The 21,739-nt window shown below is 36.9% G+C and overlaps 1 protein-coding gene across 1 annotated transcript in view; it reads left to right on the top strand.

Annotated features, from left to right (window-relative positions):
* The window catches only part of LOC138306581 (uncharacterized), a 181,641-nt gene extending 160,186 nt beyond the window's left edge, over positions 1-21,455 (top strand). The window contains exons 23-33 of the mRNA XM_069247019.1: positions 2,478-2,589; positions 7,274-7,402; positions 9,720-9,843; positions 10,569-10,728; positions 10,844-10,911; positions 11,175-11,302; positions 14,230-14,373; positions 14,645-14,729; positions 15,585-15,704; positions 16,929-17,033; positions 17,372-21,455. Coding sequence (XP_069103120.1) covers positions 2,478-2,589; positions 7,274-7,402; positions 9,720-9,843; positions 10,569-10,728; positions 10,844-10,911; positions 11,175-11,302; positions 14,230-14,373; positions 14,645-14,729; positions 15,585-15,704; positions 16,929-17,033; positions 17,372-17,467 — 1,271 coding nt within the window. The 3' untranslated portion in view covers positions 17,468-21,455. The remainder of the gene's footprint in view (positions 1-2,477; positions 2,590-7,273; positions 7,403-9,719; positions 9,844-10,568; positions 10,729-10,843; positions 10,912-11,174; positions 11,303-14,229; positions 14,374-14,644; positions 14,730-15,584; positions 15,705-16,928; positions 17,034-17,371) is intronic.
* Positions 21,456-21,739: the final 284 nt, after the last annotated feature.

The following is a 21,739-nucleotide window of genomic DNA, read 5'->3' on the forward strand; positions in this document are numbered from 1 at the left end:
TTACAGATATGATTTGTAGAGTTATCTGCCCTTACAGGTATGATTTTAGAGTTATCTGCCCTTACATGTATGATTTGTAGAGTTATCTACCCTTACAGGTGTGATTTGTAGAGTTATCTGTACTTACAGATATGATTTGTAGAGTTATCTGCCCTTACATTTATGACTTGTAAAATTATCTACCCTTACATGTATGACTTGTAGAGTTATCTGCCCTTACAGGTGTGATTTGTAGAGTTATCTGTCCTTACAGGTGTGATTTGTAGAGTTATCTGCCCTTATAGGTATGATTTGTAGAGTTATCTGCCCTTACATGTATGATTTGTAGAGTTATCTGCCCTTACAGGTGTGATTTGTAGAGTTATCTGCCTTTACAGGTATGATTTGTAGAGTTATCTGGCCTTACAGGTATGATTTGTAGAGCTATCTGCCCTAACATGTGTGATTTATAGAGTTATCTGCCCTTACATGTAGGATTTGAAGAGTTATCTGCCCTTACAGGTATGATTTGTAGAGTTATCTGTCCTACCAGGTATGCTTTGTAGAGTTATCTACCCTTACATGTATAATTTGTAGTTGTAGAGTTATCTACCCTTACAGGTATGATTTGTAGAGTTATCTGACCTTACAGGTATGATTTGTAGAGTTATTAATTCTAACAGGTATGATTTTTAGAGTTATCTGTCCTTACAGGTATGATTTGTAGTGTTATCTGTCCTAACAGGTATGCTTTGTATAGTTATCTACCCTTACATGTATGATTTGTAGTTGTAGAGTTATCTACCCTTACAGGTGTGATTTGTAGAGTTATCTGCCCTTACAGGTATGATTTGTAGTTGTAGAATTGTCTGCCCAAACATGTATGATTTGTAGAGTGATCTGCCTTTTCAGGTATGATTTGAAGAGTTATCTGCCCTTACATGTATGATTTTTAGAGTTATCTGCCCTTACATGTATGATTTGTAGTTGTAGAGTTATCTGCCCTTACAAGTATGATTTGTAGAGTTATCTGCCCTAGCAGGTATGATTTGTAGAGTTATCTACCCTTACAGATTTGTAGTTGTAGAGTTATCTGCCCTTACATGTATGATTTCTAGAGTTATTTGCCCTTACATGTATGATTTTTAGAGTTATCTGCCCTAACATGTGTGATTTGTAGAGTTATCTACCTTTACATGTATGATTTGTAGTTGTAGAGTTATCTGCCTTTACAGATATGATTTGTAGAGTTATCTACCCTTACAGGTGTGATTTGTAGAGTTATCTGCCCTTACAGGTATGATTTGTAGTAGGTGTGATTTGTAGAGTTATCTGCCCTAACAGGTATGATTTGTAGTTGTAGAGTTATCTGCCCAAACATGTATGATTTGTAGAGTTATCTGCCTTTTCAGGTATGATTTGAAGAGTTATCTGCCCTTACAGGTGTGATTTGTAGAGTTATCTGCCCTTACAAGTATGATTTGTAGAGTTATCTGCCCTAACAGGTATGATTTGTAGAGTTATCTACCCTTACAGATGTGATTTGTAGTTGTAGAGTTATCTGCCCTTACATGTATGATTTTTAGAGTTATCTTTCCTTACATGTATGACTTGTAGAGTTATCTGCCTTTACAGGTATGATTTGTAGAGTTATCTACCCTTACATGTATGATTTGTAGAGTTATCTGCCCTTACAGGTATGGTTTGTAGAGTTATCTGCCCTAACAGGTATGATTTGTAGAGTTATCTGTCCTAACAGGTATGCTTTGTAGAGTTATCTACCCTTACATGTATGATTTGTAGTTGTAGAGTTTTCTACCCTTACAGGTATGATTTGTAGAGTTATCTGCCCTAACAGGTATGTTTGTAGTTGTAGAGTTATCTGCCCAAACATGTATGATTTGTAGAGTGATCTGCCTTTTCAGGTATGATTTGAAGAGTTATCTGCCCTTACATGTATGATTTTTAGAGTTATCTGCCCTTACATGTATGATTTGTAGTTGTAGAGTTATTTGCCCTTACAAGTATGATTTGTAGAGTTATCTGCCCTAACAGGTATGATTTGTAGAGTTATCTACCCTTACAGGTGTGATTTGTAGTTGTAGAGTTATCTGCCCTTACATGTATTTGTAGTTGTAGAGTTATCTGCCCTTACATGTATGATTTTTAGAGTTATCTGCCCGAACATGTATGATTTGTAGAGTTATCTGCCTTTTCAGGTATGATTTGAAGAGTTATCTGCCATTACAGGTTTGATTTGTAGAGTTATCTGCCCTTACAAGTATGATTTGTAGAGTTATCTGCCCTAACAGGTATGATTTGTAGAGTTATCTACCCTTACATGTATGATTTTTAGAGTTATCTTTCCTTACATGTATGACTTGTAGAGTTATCTGCCCTAACAGGTATGATTTGTAGAGTTATCTACCCTTACATGTATGATTTGTAGAGTTATCTGCCCTAACAGGTGTGACTTGTAGAGTTATTTGCCCTTACAGGTAGTGTTCCACGCCGGACGTCAAGCGCCAGTAGTAGTCGTGAGGCCAGTAAGGACGCGGAGATCAACAAGGACGAGTCTGAGATTATCTACCCTCCGATGCACTTGATGAAGTTAGTATAGATGTTACAGGTAGTAAAATGTAAAGTGGAAGTTTTCTGTCAAGAATCAGGGAACCCAGAGATATATCCCTGGATATAAGGGGCAGTGGTGGCGGAGTGGTTAAGATATCTCGACGTATTACCACAAGCCCTCCACCTCTGGGCCATGGTGGCCGAGTGGTTAAGATGTCTCGACGTATTACCACAAGCCCTCCACCTCTGGGTCACAGTGGCCGAGTGGTTAAGATGTCTCGACGTATTACCACAAGCCCTCCACTTCTGGGTCACAGGGGCCGAGTGGTTAAGGTGTCTGACATATTACCACAAGCCCTCCACCTCTGGGCCGGGGGGGCCGTAGGGGCCGAGTGGTTAAGATGTCCCGACATATTACCAAAAGCCCTCCGCCTCTGTATCAAAGTGACTGAGTGCTTAAGATGTCTCAACATATTACCACAAGCCCTCCACCTGTGGGCCATGGTGGCCGAGTGGTTAAGATGTCTCGACGTATTACCACAAGCCCTCCACCTCTGGGTCACAGTGGCCGAGTGGTTAAGATGTCTCAACGTATTACCAAAAGCCCTCCACCTCTGGGTCGCAGGGGCCGAGTGGTTAAGGTGTCTGACATATTACCACAAGCCCTCAACCTCTGGGCGGGGGGGGGGGGGGGGGGGGGGGGGGTGGGGGCCGAGTGGTTAAAATGTCTCGACGTATTACCACAAGCCCTCCACCTCTGGGATGTGGGGGCCGAGTGGTTAAGGTGTCTGACATATTACCACAAGCCTGACCTCTGGGGCCACATAGGCTGAGTGGTGAAGATGTCCCGACATATTTACCACAAGCCCTTTACCTCTGGATTAAAGTGACTGAGTGGTTAAGATGTCTCGACATATTACCACAAGCCCTCCACCTCTGGGCCTTGGTGGCCAAGTGGTTAAGATGTCTCGACATATTACCACAAGCCCTCCACCTCTGGGCCTTGGTGGCCAAGTGGTTAAGGTGTCTCAACATATTACCAAAAGCCCTCCGCCTCTGTATCAAAGTGACTGAGTGCTTAAGATGTCTCAACATATTACCACAAGCCCTCCACCTCTGGGCCGTGGTGGCCGAGTGGTTAAGATGTCTCGACATATTACCACAAGCCCTCCACCTCTGTATCAAAGTGACTGAGTGCTTAAGATGTCTCGACATATAACCACAAGCCCTCCACCTCTGGGACGCGGGGGCCGAGTGGTTAGATGTTCAGACATATTACCAAAAGCCCTCCACCTCTGGATCACAGTGGCTGAGTGGTTAAGATGTCCTGACATATTACCACAAGCCCTCCACCTCTGGATCACAGTGGCTGAGTGGCTAAGATGTCTGGACATTTTACCAAAAGCCCTCCACTTCTGGGCCGTGGTGGCTGAGTGGTTAAGATGCCTTGACATATTTCCACAAGCCCTCCACCTCTGGAATGCGAGTTCAAATCACAAGTAGAGCAGTTGCCAGGTACTGACCGCTGGTCAGTGGTTTTTCTCCGCCAACACAGTAATTTAACTTTAGGAGTAGTTAAATTTTTGTGGTAGTTATAAATTTTTGTGATAGTTTAATTTTAGCAAAAGCTTTATTGGTTAATTTTAAATGAGTGATCATAGTTGAATTTTAGTGAGAGTTTTATTTTAGTGAGAGTTTTATTTTAGCGCTTTTCACCCTGTTTTCTGAAGCACTAATTTATGTACAGCGCTAAGTTTTGGATGAATTAAATGACAAATCTACATGTAAAAGATGCTTAATTGTAATCATGGTAATCTTTGAGTAACTAATCTGTAAGAATTTCTCATATTACTTATAAAGGGAACATAACTACAGATGTTAAATCCTTCCAGTCTATTGAGACTACTCAGCAGGTCACACAAGTCTGTGCTTACGGTATTGAACCACTGAATTTGATAATTAATACTTAACTTTACAGTAAGCGATGCATTAATTAGTTGTTTATTTTTTTCCTCCCAGAATCAGTTATTTATTTCTTTGCCTACCATCATCAGATGGTGGTCTATTGAAATCGCCTTGTCTGTCCGTCCGTCCGTCTGTTAACAATTCTTGTTACCTCTATTACTGAAAGAGAACTGAATGGATTTTTTTTCAAATTTTATATATAGGTTCCACTAGGGCCCTTGTGATGCATATTGCATTTTGGGACTGATTCGTCAACAAGATGGCCGCCAGGCAGCCATCTTGGATTTTGATAGTAAAAGTTTGTTACCACTATTTTTCAGAAAGTACTGAAGGGATTTGTCTCATATTTTAGCTGTCGGTTCCCCTATGACCCTAGTTGTGCATATTGCATTTTGGGACTGATATCAGTCAACAAGATGGCCTACTTACAAGATGGTCGACTGGCTGCCATCTTGGATTTGTATATTTATAAGTTTGTTACCGCTATTTCTCAGAAAGTACTGAAGGGACCTCAAAGTCCATATGTAGGTTCCCCTAGAATCATAGATGTGCATATTGCATTTTTGGACTGATCGGTCAACAAGATGGCCGACTGGCTGCCATCTTGGATTTTGGTAGTTTAAGTTTGGTACTGCTATTTTTCAGAAGGTACGGAAGGGATTTGTCTCAAATTTCATCTGTCGATTCCTCTATGACCCTAGTTGTGCATATGGCATTTTGGAACTGATCGGTCAACAAGATGGTTGACGGGCTGCCATCTTAGATTTTGGTAGTTTAAGTTTGTTACCACTATTTCTCAGGAAGTACTGAAGGGATTTGTCTCAAATTTAATCTGTCGGTTCCTCTAGGACCCTAGTTGTGCATATAGAATTTTAGGACTGATTTGTCAACAAGACTGCCATCTTGGATTTTGAAAGTTAAAGTTTGAAAATCAGAGAAAAGATCCCTCGGTCATATGTCAGACATAGGTTATTCTTTGGTGGGCACCAAATTTGGCACTGGGATCTCTTGTTTCCTCCCAGAATCAGTTATGTATTTTTGTCCTCACAGTATTAGTTGTTTATTTTTGTCCTCCCAGAAGCAGTCTTTAGCTCACCTGGCCCGAAAGGCCGGTGAGCTTATGTCATGGCGCGACGTCCGTCCGTCCGTCAACATTTCCTTTAAATCGCTACTAGTCCTAGAGTTCTGCATGGAATGTAACCAAATTTGGCCACAAATATCCTTGGGGGAAGGGGAACAGAACTTGTATAAATTTTGGCTCTGACCCCCCAGGGGCAGGAGGGGTGGGGCCAAATAGGGGAAATAGAGGTAAATCCTTTAAATCGCTACTAGTCATAGAGTTCTGCATGGATTGTAACCAAATTTGGCCACAAACATCCTTGGGGGAAGGGGAACAGACCTTGTATAAATTTTGGCTCTGACCCCCCGGGGGCAGGAGGGGCGGGGCCCAATAGGGGAAATAGAGGTAAATCCTTTAAATTGCTACTTGTCCTAGAGTTCTGCATGGATTGTAACCAAATTTGGCCACAAACATCCTTGGGGGAAGGGGAACAGAACTTGTATAAATTTTGGCTCTGACCCCCCGGGGGCAGGAGGGGTGGGGCCAAATAGGGGAAATAGAGGTAAATCCTTTAAATCGCTACTAGTCATAGAGTTCTGCATGGATTGTTACCAAATTTGGCCACAAACATCCTTGGGGGAAGGGGAACAGACCTTGTATAAATTTTGGCTCTGACCCTCCGGGGGCAGGAGGGGTGGGGCCCAATAGGGGAAATAGAGGTAAATCCTTTAAATCGCTACTCGTCATAGAGTTCTGCATGGAATGTAACCAAATTTGGCCACAAACATCCTTGGGGGAAGGGGAAGAGAACTAGAGGAACAGAACTTGTATAAATTTTGGCTCTGACCCCCCCGGGGCAGGAGGGGTGGGGCCCAATACGGGAAATAGAGGTAAATCCTTTAAATCGCTACTAGTCATAGAGTTCTGCATGGAATGTAACCAAATTTGGCCACAAACTTCCATGGGGGAATGGGAACAGAACTTGTATAAATTTTGGCTCTGACCCCCCAGGGGCAGGAGGGGTGGGGCCCAATAGGGGAAATAGAGGTAAATCCTTTAAATCACTACTAGTAATAGAGTTCTGCACGGATTGTAACCAAATTTGGCCACAAACATCCATGGTGGAAGGGGAACAGAAAATGTATAAATTTTGGCCCTGACCCCCTGGGGGCCAGAGAGGCGGGGCCAAATAGGGGAAATAGGGGTAAATCCTGTAAATTGCTACTTGTTCTAGAGTTCTGCTTGGATTGTGACCAAATTTGGCCACAAACATCCTTGGGGGAAGGGGAACAGAACTTGTGTAAATTTTGGCTCTGACCCTCTGGGGCAGCAGGGCGGGGCCCAATAGGGGATTTAGAGGTAAATATTCAAATTCCTTCAGAAAATGAACCTGTATTCAGAACATTACTTGGCATTACAAACCAGGTGAGCGATACAGGCCCTCTTGGCCTCTTGTTTATTTTTGTCCTCCCAGAATTAGTTGTTTATTTTTGTCCTCCCAGAATCAGTTGTTTATTTTTGTCCTCCCAGAATCAGTTGTTAACTTTTGTCTTCCCAGAATCAGTTGTTTATTTTTGTCCCCCCAGAATCAGTTGTTTATTTTTGTCCTCCCAGAATTAGTTGTTTATTTTTGTCCTCCCAGAATCAGTTATTTTTTTTTGTCCTCCCAGAATCAGTTGTTAACTTTTGTCTTCCCAGAATCAGTAAGTCAGGAGACGAGTCCCTCACTATCAGCAGTTTCTTTTGTCACGGCGAGAACCTCTTTGTGCAGTTGGAGACATCCGCACCACCCCCTAGACGAAAAAGTCGAAAAAAACGAGGAATCAGGTCTGTATAACTATACACTTACACAACAATTACACGACAATTACACGACAATTACACGGCGATTACACACGGCAATTACACACGACAATTACACGAAAATTACACGAAAATTACATGGCAATTACACATGACAATTACACAAAAATTACATGGCAATTACACATGACAATTACACAACAATTACACACAACAATTACACGACAATTACATGACAATCACACGACAATTACATGGCAACTGCACGGCAATTACACGACAATTACACAAAAATTACACGGCAATTACAAACGACAATTACACAACAATTACACGACAATTACACGACAATTACACAACAATTACACACAACAATTACAAGACAATTACACAACAATTACATGACAATCACACGACAATTACAAGGCAACTGCACATCAATTACACATGACAATTACACGACAATTACACGACAATTACACAGCAATTACACGCAACAATTACACGATAATTACATGACAATTACATGAAAATCACATGCCAATTACATGACAATTACACCACGATTTCATGGCAATTACACAACAATTTCACTACAATTACACAACAATTACACACGGCAATTACACGACAATTACATACGACAATTACATACGACAATTACACGACAATTACACAACAATTAAATGACAATTACACAACAATTACACGATAATCACATGCCAATTACATGACAATTACATGGCAATTACACGACAATTACACCACGATTTCATGGCAATTACACAACAATAACACCACGATTTTATGACAATTGCACAACAATTACACACGACAATTACACACGACAATTACACAACTTACACGACAACTATATGACAATTACACAACAATTGCACACGACAATTACCCAACTTATACGACAATTACCCAACTTATACGACAATTACACAACAATTACATGACAATTACGCGACAATTACACGACAACTACACGACAATAACACAACTATTACACAACAATTACACACAACAATTACACAACAATTACACAACTATTACACAACAATTACACGACAATTACACAACTATTACACAACAATTACACGACAATAACACAAGTATTACACAACAATTACACACAACTATTACACAACAATTACACAACTATTACACAACTATTACACAACTATTACACAACAATTACACACAACAATTACACGACAATAACACAACAATTACACACAACAATTACACGACAATGATACAACAATTACATGACAATTACGCAACAATTACACGACAATAACACAAGTATTACACAACAATTACACACAACTATTACACAACAATTACACAACTATTACACAACAATTACACAACAATTACACAACTATTACACAACAATTACATACAACAATTACACGACAATGATACAACAATTACATGACAATTACGCAACAATTACACGACAATAACACAACTATTACACAACAATTACACACAACAATTACACAACAATTACACAACTATTACACAACAATTACACGACAATTACACAACTATTACACAACAATTACACGACAATAACACAAGTATTACACAACAATTACACACAACTATTACACAACAATTACACAACTATTACACAACAATTACACACAACAATTACACGACAATGATACAACAATTACATGACAATTACACAACAATTACACGACAATAACACAAGTATTACACAACAATTACACACAACTATTACACAACAATTACACAACTATTACACAACAATTACACACAACTATTACACAACAATTACACGACTATTACACAACAATTACACACAACTATTACACAACAATTACACAACTATTACACAACAATTACACACAACTATTACACAACAATTACACAACTATTACACAACAATTACACACAACTATTACACAACAATTACACAACTATTACACAACAATTACACACAACTATTACACAACAATTACACAACTATTACACGACAATTACACAACAATTACACGACAATTACACAACAATTACACGACAATTACACACAACAATGATACAACAATTACATGACAATTACGCAACAATTACACAACAATTACACGACAATTATGCGACAATTACACAACTTACACGACAATTATGCGACAATTACACAACAATTAATTTCTGTGAATCAATTTCATACTGTACATCACAAAATTTTATATAATTTTTTTATACCTGTGACATTTTTAATCACTACCTTTATAGTAGTCCTACATGATGTATATTAAAATAGATTGTGAAACACAAAGGAAGATTTCACTGTTTACAGGAAAAGGTTTAGTGGTAATACTCTCACCGTACCTAAAGATACAGCCTTACTCTGCTCCGCCTCGAGTCGCGAGGGCGGCGATGAATACTCATCCGAGGCCTCGGAGATGGACACACAGGGAACGGTAAGGAAATTATCTTACAGAAGGTTGATAAACCACTGCATTGATCTGATGACAGGTGGATATCTGTTTTAAATTCATATCTACATGATGTAAGAAAATTATTTATCATCTTACATTTTGATGTACTCCTATAAAATAGTTTCTATATAAACTCTATTGACAAAAATGCCAATAAGTGAACTATTCCATCAAGTGGTCCAAAGTACTGTTAAAATCGACTGTTAAAATGTGTGGTTGGACTGGAGTGACGTCACAATGGGGTAAAACAAAACAGTTATAGGCTGGGTTTTGGAGCAACAAATGATTTGTTGGACCCTCACACAAATTAATTGTTGGACCTGATAAATACGGTAGTTCATATCAACATGACGAAAGGAAATTTTGAGCTGCTTATGTTTTAATTTATCATTAAGAATATATCAAGTATAAATCCTAGTTCTAGAATTTGTGTGGTACATATCTCTGTATCCTAAATTGTTGGGTATTTACGTTTGAAGGAGATGCGTTTGTCACAGCTTCTTCATTGGCTAAGGAGTCCTGTACCTGTAGCACAAACATCCAGTATTTTTTTTTATATGAAAAACATAATACTTTCAAAAGCTTTGATGGATATTAACAAAAACAGTTCTACCTTTGTTTACAAATGTATATGAAAACAGAATTATCCCTAGGTGTCTAGGATGTCATATTATAACTTATAAAACTTGCGTTATTGTTTGTCACAGGTTCCTCGTTGGCTGAAAGAGGAGCTGGCCAACACCGAACGTGAGATAAATGATGGAAACGAGGCTGATGATACGAGTGACCAATCAGAGGACGAGTTGTCGCGGAGAATGGTGGACAGCTCCATGTCCAGTATACAGATCAACAAGGAACTCAACCCAGGTACGTAGAGTAGCAGGCTTCTTCATCAATCAATGCAAGCAACAAAATAGACAATCAATTCTTGATTAAATGTGAATTTAAGCAATTAAGTTACTAAATAACCTGAGCTTTACAGGCAAGAATCTGGATACGATGAGTCCCAGAGTCAAGCAGAAAAAAACAGTGACGGAGGACAAAACAAGGGTAAGAAAGATTTTAAATTAAAATATCTAAGCATGCAAAAAAGTAAAAATAACGTACAAATTTCACATAATTTACACCATATGGAATTCTTCTGTTATATGAAATTAGATAGTTAACTTGATAACAAAAAGTTTAAAGAGTGACATGTTTGGGGGGGGAGTGCACATCGATAGGGGAAGAGCGAAGATCAGGACGAGTATCTATGGAAATGGACAGTGAAATTAATCACTTCATCATGTTATTTATTATTGTTTATTTTACAGCCTGAGATTCCTGTCCGGAGCAGGGACCGGTCAATGTCTGCTAACAGTACCGAGAGTGAAGTGGATTTCCCATCTGGAAGTGTCCACTCGGACAGTTCTAAGGAAAATCTTCATGTTCCAAGTCATCGGTAAATATTACGTTATATATGTGGACTGTAGAAATGTTATATATGTGGGCTGTAGAAATGTTATATATGTGGGCTGTAGAAATGTTATATATGTGGGCTGTAGAGATGTTATATATGTGGGCTGTAGAAATGTTATATATGTGATCTGTAGAAATATTATATATGTGGGCAGTAGAAATGTTATATATGTGGGCTGTAGAAATGTTATATATGTGGGCTGTAGAAATGTTATATATGTGGACTGTAGAAATGTTATGTATGTGGACTGTAGAAATGTTATATATGTGGGCTGTAGAAATGTTATATATGTGGACTGTAGAAATGGTAATAGTATAAGGTTGATTAGTCGGTCATTTATAGAAATGTGCCCTTCATAGAAAAGTATCCATTATAGACAGGTGTTATTTATATAGAGGTGTATAATAGAGACAGGTGTCCCTTTTTGAAAAGTGTCCTTTGTATAGAGGTTTCCTTTATAGACATGTTTCCTTATAGACAAGTCAAGTGTCATTTAAAATAGAGGTGTCCTATATAGGCTGGTGTCCTTTATATAGAGGTTTCCTTTATAGACAGGTGTCCTTTATGCACAGGTGTCCTTTATACACAGGTGTACTTTATAGACATGTGTACTTTATACACAGGTGTACTTTATACACAGGTGTCCTTTATACACAGTTGTCCTTTATAGACAGGTGTACTTTATACACAGGTGTACTTTATAGACAGGTGTCCTTTATACACAGGTGTCCTTTATACACAGGTGTACTTTATAGACAGGTAAACTTTATACACAGGTGTACTTTATACACAGGTGTCCTTTATACACAGGTGTCCTTTATGCACAGGTGTCCTTTATAGACAGGTGTACTTTATAGACATGTGTCCTGTATACACAGGTGTACTTTATAGACAGGTGTACTTTATACACAGGTGTCCTTTATACACAGTTGTCCTTTATACACAGGTGTACTTTATACACAGGTGTACTTTATACACAGGTGTACTTTATACACAGGTGTCCTTTATACACAGGTGTCCTTTATACACAGGTGTCCTTTATACACTTTATAGACATGTGTCCTGTATACACAGTTGTCCTTTATAGACAGGTGTACTTTATACACAGGTGTACTTTATACACAGGTGTACTTTATACACAGGTGTCCTTTATACACAGGTGTACTTCTTTATACACAGGTGTCCTTTATAGACAGGTGTACTTTATACACAGGTGTCCTTTATACACAGGTGTCCTTTATAGACAGGTGTACTTTATACACAGGTGTCCTTTATACACAGTTGTCCTTTATAGACAGGTGTACTTTATACACAGGTGTACTTTATACACAGGTGTCCTTTATACACAGGTGTACTTTATACACAGGTGTACTTTATAGACAGGTGTACTTTATACACAGGTGTCCTTTATACACAGGTGTACTTTATACACAGGTGTACTTTATAGACATGTGTCCTTTATACACAGGTGTACTTTATACACAGGTGTACTTTATAGACAGGTGTCCTTTATACACAGGTGTACTTTATACACAGGTGTACTTTATACACAGGTGTCCTTTATACACAGGTGTCCTTTATACACAGGTGTACTTTATAGACATGTGTACTTTATAGACAGGTGTCCTTTATACACAGGTGTCCTTTATACACAGGTGTACTTTATAGACAGGTGTACTTTATACACAGGTGTCCTTTATACACAGGTGTCCTTTATACACAGGTGTCCTTTATAGACAGGTGTCATTTATACACATGTGTCATTTATACACAGGTGTCCTTTATACACAGGTGTCCTTTTATACACAGGTGTCCTTTATAGACAGGTGTACTTTATAGACAGGTGTACTTTATACACAGGGGTACTTTATAGACAGGTGTCCTTTATACACAGGTGTCCTTTATACACAGGTGTCCTTTATACACAGGTGTCCTTTATAGACAGGTGTACTTTATAGACATGTGTACTTTATACACAGGTGTACTTTATACACAGGTGTACTTTATACACAGGTGTCCTTTATACACAGTTGTCCTTTATACACAGGTGTCCTTTATACACAGGTGTCCTTTATACACAGGTGTCCTTTTTATACACAGGTGTCCTTTATACACAGGTGTCCTTTATACACAGGTGTCCTTTATACACAGGTGTCCTTTATAGACAGGTGTACTTTATAGACATGTGTACTTTATACACAGGTGTACTTTATACACAGGTGTACTTTATACACAGGTGTCCTTTATACACAGTTGTACTTTATACACAGGTGTCCTTTATACACAGGTGTACTTTATACACAGGTGTACTTTATACACAGGTGTACTTTATACACAGGTGTACTTTATACACAGGTGTCCTTTATACACAGGTGTCCTTTATACACAGGTGTCCTTTATACACAGGTGTCCTTTATACACAGGTGTACTTTATACACAGGTGTCCTTTATACACAGGTGTCCTTTATACACAGGTGTCCTTTATACACAGGTGTCCTTTATACACAGGTGTCCTTTATAGACAGGTGTACTTTATAGACAGGTGTACTTTATACACAGGTGTCCTTTATACACAGGTGTACTTTATACACAGGTGTCCTTTATACACAGGTGTACTTTATAGACATGTGTACTTTATAGACAGGTGTACTTTATACACAGGTGTACTTTATACACAGGTGTCCTTTATACACAGGTGTACTTTATACACAGGTGTCCTTTATACACAGGTGTCCTTTATACACAGGTGTACTTTATACACAGGTGTACTTTATACACAGGTGTACTTTATACACAGGTGTCATTTAAAATCGAGATGACCTATATATGCAAGTGTCTATATAAATATGTCTTTTATGAACAGGTGTTCTTTATAGACAGGTGACTGCATGTTTTAAAATGTCTTCCAGGCGACAACACAGTGACTCCAGTAACTTTATAAAGAGGAATATCCAGGTTACTAGTCGTAAAACCTCTGCTCCCGTTGGGGGTCGGAATCGTCTTCCACCGGGACCGCAGAAACCTGCCAGTCGCCCTAAGGGTCGTAACCAGGGGTGAGTCTCATGTTGTTAAGGCTGATTAACTGAAGTGTGAATTAAAAAATCCTGAAATTTATTGATTTTGTTTGGTTAATAAACTAATAAATAGTGAGGATAAATATACTAATTTTAGCCTTCAATCATCCTATAATCATATGGATGTTAAATAAACAGGATTAAAGCTCGAAAAGTTTAGAAATAATATTATTCATTGTTAGGAAAACAGATATTTAATATTAAAAAGATTTGTTTATTTATTAATATTTTCTAAAATTTTTGCACAAAGACAGGAGACGATGATGAAAGAACAGTTAGCAGCCCGCGGCTTTGTGTCCGATGTTACTGTTCGTCGCCGCCAGGAAGCGCTTCAGGTAACATAATGTCAAACTCAAATAAACTCAATTCATGTATAAATGTAAGGAAATATGAAATTTTAATTAAAATCAATCACATGAAAATACTAGTGTAACTAACATTAATTTTGATCTATTACAAATTTTATTTCATTTAAAGAATAGATGTGGTAAAGGAAAACTTAATATTGTACAATTATCTTTTTAGGTCATCTGACCCGAAGGGTCAGGATGACCTATAGTCATCATGTTTCGTCCGTCGTCATCCGCCGTGCGTTAACTTTTCACATTTTGAGCTTCTTCTCAAGTTTTACCAGTGCGATTTAGCTGAAACTTACATGAAATGATCCTGACATGCCCCCGAAAAAGTGTTGTTATTTTTCGGGTTGATCCGAAATTCAAGATGGCCGCCATAGCCGCCATCTTGAAAACACATGTTGAACTTCTTCTCATGTCCCACCAGTGCGATTTGGCTGAAACTTACATGAAATGATCCTGACATGGTCCCGACAAACTGTTGTTATTTTTCGGGTTAATCCGAAATCCAAGATGGCCACAACAGCTGCCATCTTGAAAACAAATTTTGAACTTCTTCTCAAGTTCTACCAGTGCGATTTGGCTGAAACTGGCATGAAATGATACTGACATGGTTCCGACAAAGTGTTGTTACATCTCTGGTTGATCCAAAATCCAAGATGGCTACCATGACACTATATCTAATTAATTTCCCATATGATTATTGCCAAGGTAGTCAGATGACTGTTAAGGCTCTTGGGCCTTTTGATTATTTCTGAACAGCAGTTAATTACTTAATGTTAGGTTTACTGAATATAACAAGTCATTTTAGTGCTGATCTGTTTTTGCTGTGAACAGAACGAACTTGAAATAACTCGTGAAGAGAAACAACGAGCCGAGGAGAAGATTCGTAATCTGGAAATAGAGTATAGACACAAGGAGGAGCTACTGCGTCAGGAGGCGGAGCTTCAAGTCATGGTAACCATTCAAATTGTTTGATTCTCAAATAACAACCAATCAAATTGTTTGATTCTCAAAAAACAACCAATCAAATTGTTGATTCACAAGTTACAACCAATCAAATGGTTAGATTCTCATCTTACAACCAATCAAATGGTTAGATTCTCAAGTAACAACCAATCAAATGGTTAGATTCTCAAGTAACAACCAATCAAATGGTTAGATTCTCATCTAACAACCAATCAAATGGTTAGATTCTCATCTAACAACCAATCAAATCGTTAGATTCTCAAGTAACAACCAATCAAATGGTTAGATTCTCATCTAACAACCAATCAAATGGTTAGATTCTCATCTAACAACCAATCAAATTGTTTGATTCTCATCTAACAACCAATCAAATGGTTATAATCTCATCTAACAACCAATCAAATGGTTAGATTCTCATCTAACAGCCAATCAAATTGTTTGATTCTCATCTAACAACCAATCAAATCATTAGATTTTCAAGTAATAACCAATCAAATTGTTTGATTCTCAAGTTACAACCAATCAAATGGTTAGATTCTCATCTTACAACCAATCAAATGGTTAGATTCTCATCTTACAACCAATCAAATGGTTAGATTCTCATCTAACAATCAATCAAATGGTTAGATTCTCATGTAACAACCAATCAAATGGTTAGATTTTCATCTAACAACCAGTCAAATCGTTAGATTCTCATGTAACAACCAATCAAATCGTTAGATTCTCAAGTAACAACCAATCAAATGGTTAGATTTTCATCTAACAACCAATCAAATGGTTAGATTCTCATCTAACAGCCAATCAAATCGTTAGATTCTCAAGTGACACCCAATCAAATCGTTAGATTCTCAAGTAACAACCAATCAAATGGTTAGATTCTCATCTAACAACCAATCAAATGGTTAGATTCTCAAGTAACAACCAATCAAATGGTTAGATTCTCATCTAACAACCAATCAAATGGTTAGATTCTCAAGTAGCAACCAATCAAATGGTTAGATTCTCATGTAACAACCAATCAAATGGTTAGAATTTCATCTAACAGCCAATCAAATGGTTAGATTCTCAAGTAACAAGCAATCAAATTATTTGACTCATAAAATGTGGTCTGTTAACTGTAGTCAAGTTAACTGATCCAATAAAATGATTGATATTAATGTTAGTTTTAGTACATTCACATTAAAACTATACATATAAATTTGTGTTCTACAGAAAAGGGAGAAAAATCTGGAGGAGCAAATAGAATTGTTGAAAACTGAACTTCAAAACCAGAACTCACAGCTGAAGGATAACCAGAGAATGGTGCTGTCATTGAAAGTAGGTTGTTTGTCTGTCCACAGATAACCCTCATATCATAATCCCAACGAAACCTCGATCACTTGATGGAAAGTAAAATTTTCTACCTTCAAGTTGGTACCATTTTCAGGGACCCAATTGCAACGATTTGCCAACAAATTTTTTAACTTTACGTTCATTTGACGTGTTTTAATTTTTTTTCAAAAACACAGTGTTCCAACGAACACATTCCAGCTAAAAAAAATGTTGTTTTACTGAAACTAATTCAAATATGTGGAGGTTTACCATAGATTCTATATTTAGATCATAACAACTATAAATACTTTGGTCTCCAGAACTCTTTACTCTTTGTCTTTCAGGAGGAGCTTACGAAAGTAAAGTCAGGCTCAGGGTCAGGGCAGTCATCTCGAAGTCAGTCAGGTGGAAAAGATAGTAGAGTCTGTACGGTTCAGTGATCACAGTTCAAAGTTCATGTGAAGTTCATACTCTTATTATCAGGCATTAAAACCAATTAAATCAGAAATCCATTAAAGCATGAAATCAAATCAAAAACTCATTAAATTATAATCCATTTAATCATAAAATCAGCCATTAATTTATTTTTCATGGTAAAACTACGTTTTGAGAAACAGTGACCCTGGGGGCCTTTTATATCCAAGGATATTTGTCTTGCAAATGCTTAAATTTTATTTGCGGAAATGCATGTACATTATCTGTGTTTTTTCATATTAGAGATCTAGGGTTACCTCCCCTTTCATATAGGTATCAATTGTGGTGAAGCGAGTTTGTGAACACAAATATTTCAGAGAAAATAACGTTTAATTGAAATGATGCCACATTTGATACCTACATGTATCTGCAAAGGTAGATAACTCTGTATTCTGTCTCTGTATATTACAGAGTTATCTCCCTTGGGGTAGGTATCCATTGTGATGTCATTACTTTGTGAGAACAATTAACATTGTTACGCTCGCAAACACATGATGTCACAAACAATACCTACCCGCAATTGTAGATAACTCTGTAATATATGCAGAAATGTAAAGATAAAGAGGGAATTGAATTAAATCGTGACATTCACTGCCGAAGCCGACATTGAGATTGCTACATACTGTATAATCTGATACTCAGTTTGATGGCATAATAAATGATTTTCTGTATGAATGTAGTGACATGTTACACATTCCAGGATTCATTTCAGCATTTAGACTTGTATTAGAATTTGTCCTATTATGTGTTTCTGTCCAATTCTTTATATGATAGAATGGGTAATTTTTTCTATTTTAATATTTTATTTTTACAAGGTAACACAAGGTGTGGTTCTTTGACACATGTTGTGATATTAAATTACTTATATTTGCTGCTTAATCATAATAATATCCATGAATGAAATCCATGACACAATCGACTAAACATTTTACTGAAAGAAACACAAACTGCTTGTAATTATAAGAAAATTTATTATAAAGTGAATTTTTAGGTCAGGATGACCTATTGTCATCATGCACCGTCTGTCGCCGTGCGCCGTCCACCATTCAATTGCCATGCAACATGCGTAAACTTTTCATTTAAACGATTTCTTCTCAAGAACCGAATGGGCTAGGATACTCATATTTGGTCTGCAGCATGCTGGGGTGAAGCGTTACCATGTGTGTTCAAATGAATGACCTTGATTTTCATTCACAGGGGTCAAATATGCTAAATCATTAAACGACTTCTTCTCAAGAACAGAAAGGCCCAGGGTACTCATATTAGGCATGCGACATGCTGTGATGAAAGGCTACAAAGTTTGTTCAAATAAATGACCTTGACCTTCATTCAAGGTCACAGGGGTCAAATAGGCTAAAATCATTAAATGGCTTCTTGTATATAACTAAGATCCTGGGTACTGATTGTCGTCTGCTGTAGCATGCTTGGATAAAGGGCTATCAAGTTTGTTCAAATGAATGACCTTGACCTTCATTCAAGGTCACAGGGGTCAAATAGGCTAAAATCATTAAATGGCTTCTTGTATATAACTAAGATCCTGGGTACTGATTGTCGTCTGCTGTAGCATGCTTGGATAAAGGGCTATCAAGTTTGTTCAAATGAATGACCTTGACCTTCATTCAAGGTCACAGGGGGTAAAATATGTTACAATCGTTAAACATACAACTTACTGTGTATTTCAGTTCTACTGTATATTGTATTAACAGTCAGATGACCTTTAAGGCCTATTGGGCCTCTTGTTTTTTTTTTTTATTTTCAGAATCAGTCAAATTAATGTAGAATAGGACCTTGTACTATCTCCTGTAAGTGTTATGAGAGTTTTTATTGTTGGAGTTAGAAATGTTGACTACCTCCCTGTGTAATGTTTACACCTGGACTTGTCTGATCACCTTTTTGACGGTTGATTATTATTTTTGATGTTTTAATGTACTGTAGCCTAGTTTCCATGAAGACTGAGTACTTTGTACTTCATTTAGGAGTTGAGAAAAGTGTGACTAATTTTTATCTGGTTTTACATGGTTAAATAAACAAAACATATCATTCTAGATATTTCATCTTGTAAACTTTATCTTTTGCAATATTTATTAGGTCACCTGACCATAGGTGACCTGTTGCGATAATCTTTTGTCCATCGTCGTCAGCCGTCCGTTACCATTTCCTTGTGATCGCGATAACTTGAGTAAATATAAACCGAGCTTAATTAAACTTTGTATATAGACTATATATAGCTAACATTCAGATGGCTAGGAAATTACACTAATAATTTTACTTGGACATTATGAATATGATAACTTGAATAAATATGCACACAGCTTCATAAAACTTTGTATTTAGACTAAAATTTGAATTTGACAAGTTGGAAAATTGACCTGATTAGATCGTAACTTACAGAGTTATTGCCCTTTGCACTAAAAATATTATTGGACCTTGTGAACACGATAACTTGAGTAAATATAAACTGAGCTTAATGAAACTTTGTGTGTACACTGACATTAAAAAGATCTTGACTAAATTTGAACATCAGCATGATTCAATGGTAATTTAGAGAGTTATTGCCCCTTTGCACTAATAATTACTGTTGGACCTTATGAACGTGATAACTTTAATAAGTATGATTCCTCCCCTGCGAATTGATGTTCATGAACTTTCATGAACCATGAAATGTTCATGAATGTTCATGAACTTTCTGTAAATGTTCATGAATTGTTCATTAAATTTTTCATACAAAGTTCATGAACCAGTTCATGAACATCGGTTCATGAAGTGTCCATGAAGTTTCATGAACTTTTCATGAATAGTTCATGAACATAATAAGTAAATATGGTTTTCATGAACTGTTCATGAACATCAGAAGATTGTTCATGAACTTTTTTTTAATTCATGAACTATTCATGAACACAAATTATATGTTCATGAACTAAATTGAAGTAACTGGTTATATATATTAATTATGCTTTAAAACAAGCCTTGATTTTTTAATGCTAAATTTGTTTTATTTTTTTTTCTATTTTTCAAAAATATGTGAAGCTCAAATAATATTAATTTTTCATAATATCAAAGAGAAGCCTCTTCCATGATCACATGACAAACAATCTGGCTTTTGATTGGGTGCTGGAATATAGGGTCATGACATCACCAGATTTTAAACAGTGATGGAGGCATTTACAAAGAGATGAACTATGTGCAACAATTCTTAGGATATATTATAATCCAAAGGTTCATTTTATGGATTGATGACACAGTTTACAAGGTATGTTAAATATCCAATTATATTGTTTGTTTGATTTCAATTTAATGTGCATAGCATATCTTTAGGAGCTGGAGTTTGCATGTACATGTGTGTGCAACATAACATGGAGATCTTTGATTTGATTTCTACAAGTACACAAGCTAGTTTCATAACCTGAAAGGTGTGAAACAATAAAGAAATGTATAAATAATTGGTATCTAAAAGATTAAAAGGTTAATATATGTAGAATCTGTTTTTCAAATGTCACATTTTAACTATTGAAACTTTCCATTTACTGGCTCCATTTGTTTGACAAGAAATGCTTCCAATGTAGTCAGAATCAGTTGATATACATGGTAGCTAGTCCTTTAATTAATAATAAATATTATATGGATACAGAAGCTATCAAATGTTACTAGTCATTTAAAGGGGTCAGGACATTTTCTTTCACAAGCTAGTAGCCTGAAATGTATGTGTACATAATATTGTGCTTAGACATGTGTAAGGAATTTACACACTGAGATTAAGGATGGACCATGGCCTCAAGGCCATACTTAGTGGGGATAGGGAGGGGGTACAGAGAAGGGGAAACAGCTGGACACAAAGGGCCATTGCACTTATATACTGCCAGTGTAAACTTCACCACTGAACTACGTACAATAGACAGGTTTATTCAAAATATTTGCTATCAAAGGAAATTTTTTCAACTCTCTTTAAAAAACAAAACAGACTTATATATAACAATTATATATATTGTATGTAATGTATATGTTATTATGACATCTATTTATATATAATCTATACTATGAGTTTGCCATTTTCTCCTAAAAAGAAAATTCATTGCTTGAAAAATAAACATGTCAGCTGGAGACATTTTAAAGAATTTGTTTTTCAATATTAAAGTATGATTGCTGCAGCTGTAATTCATTACAAATTTTGATTCAGTATCAAACTGGTTATGATGCAGTTCATGAACTGTTCATGAACTGTTCATGAACTAAATATTCAT

Source organism: Argopecten irradians, chromosome 13 (genome assembly GCF_041381155.1).
Source record: "Argopecten irradians isolate NY chromosome 13, Ai_NY, whole genome shotgun sequence".
Classification (NCBI taxonomy): Eukaryota; Metazoa; Mollusca; class Bivalvia; order Pectinida; family Pectinidae; genus Argopecten; species Argopecten irradians.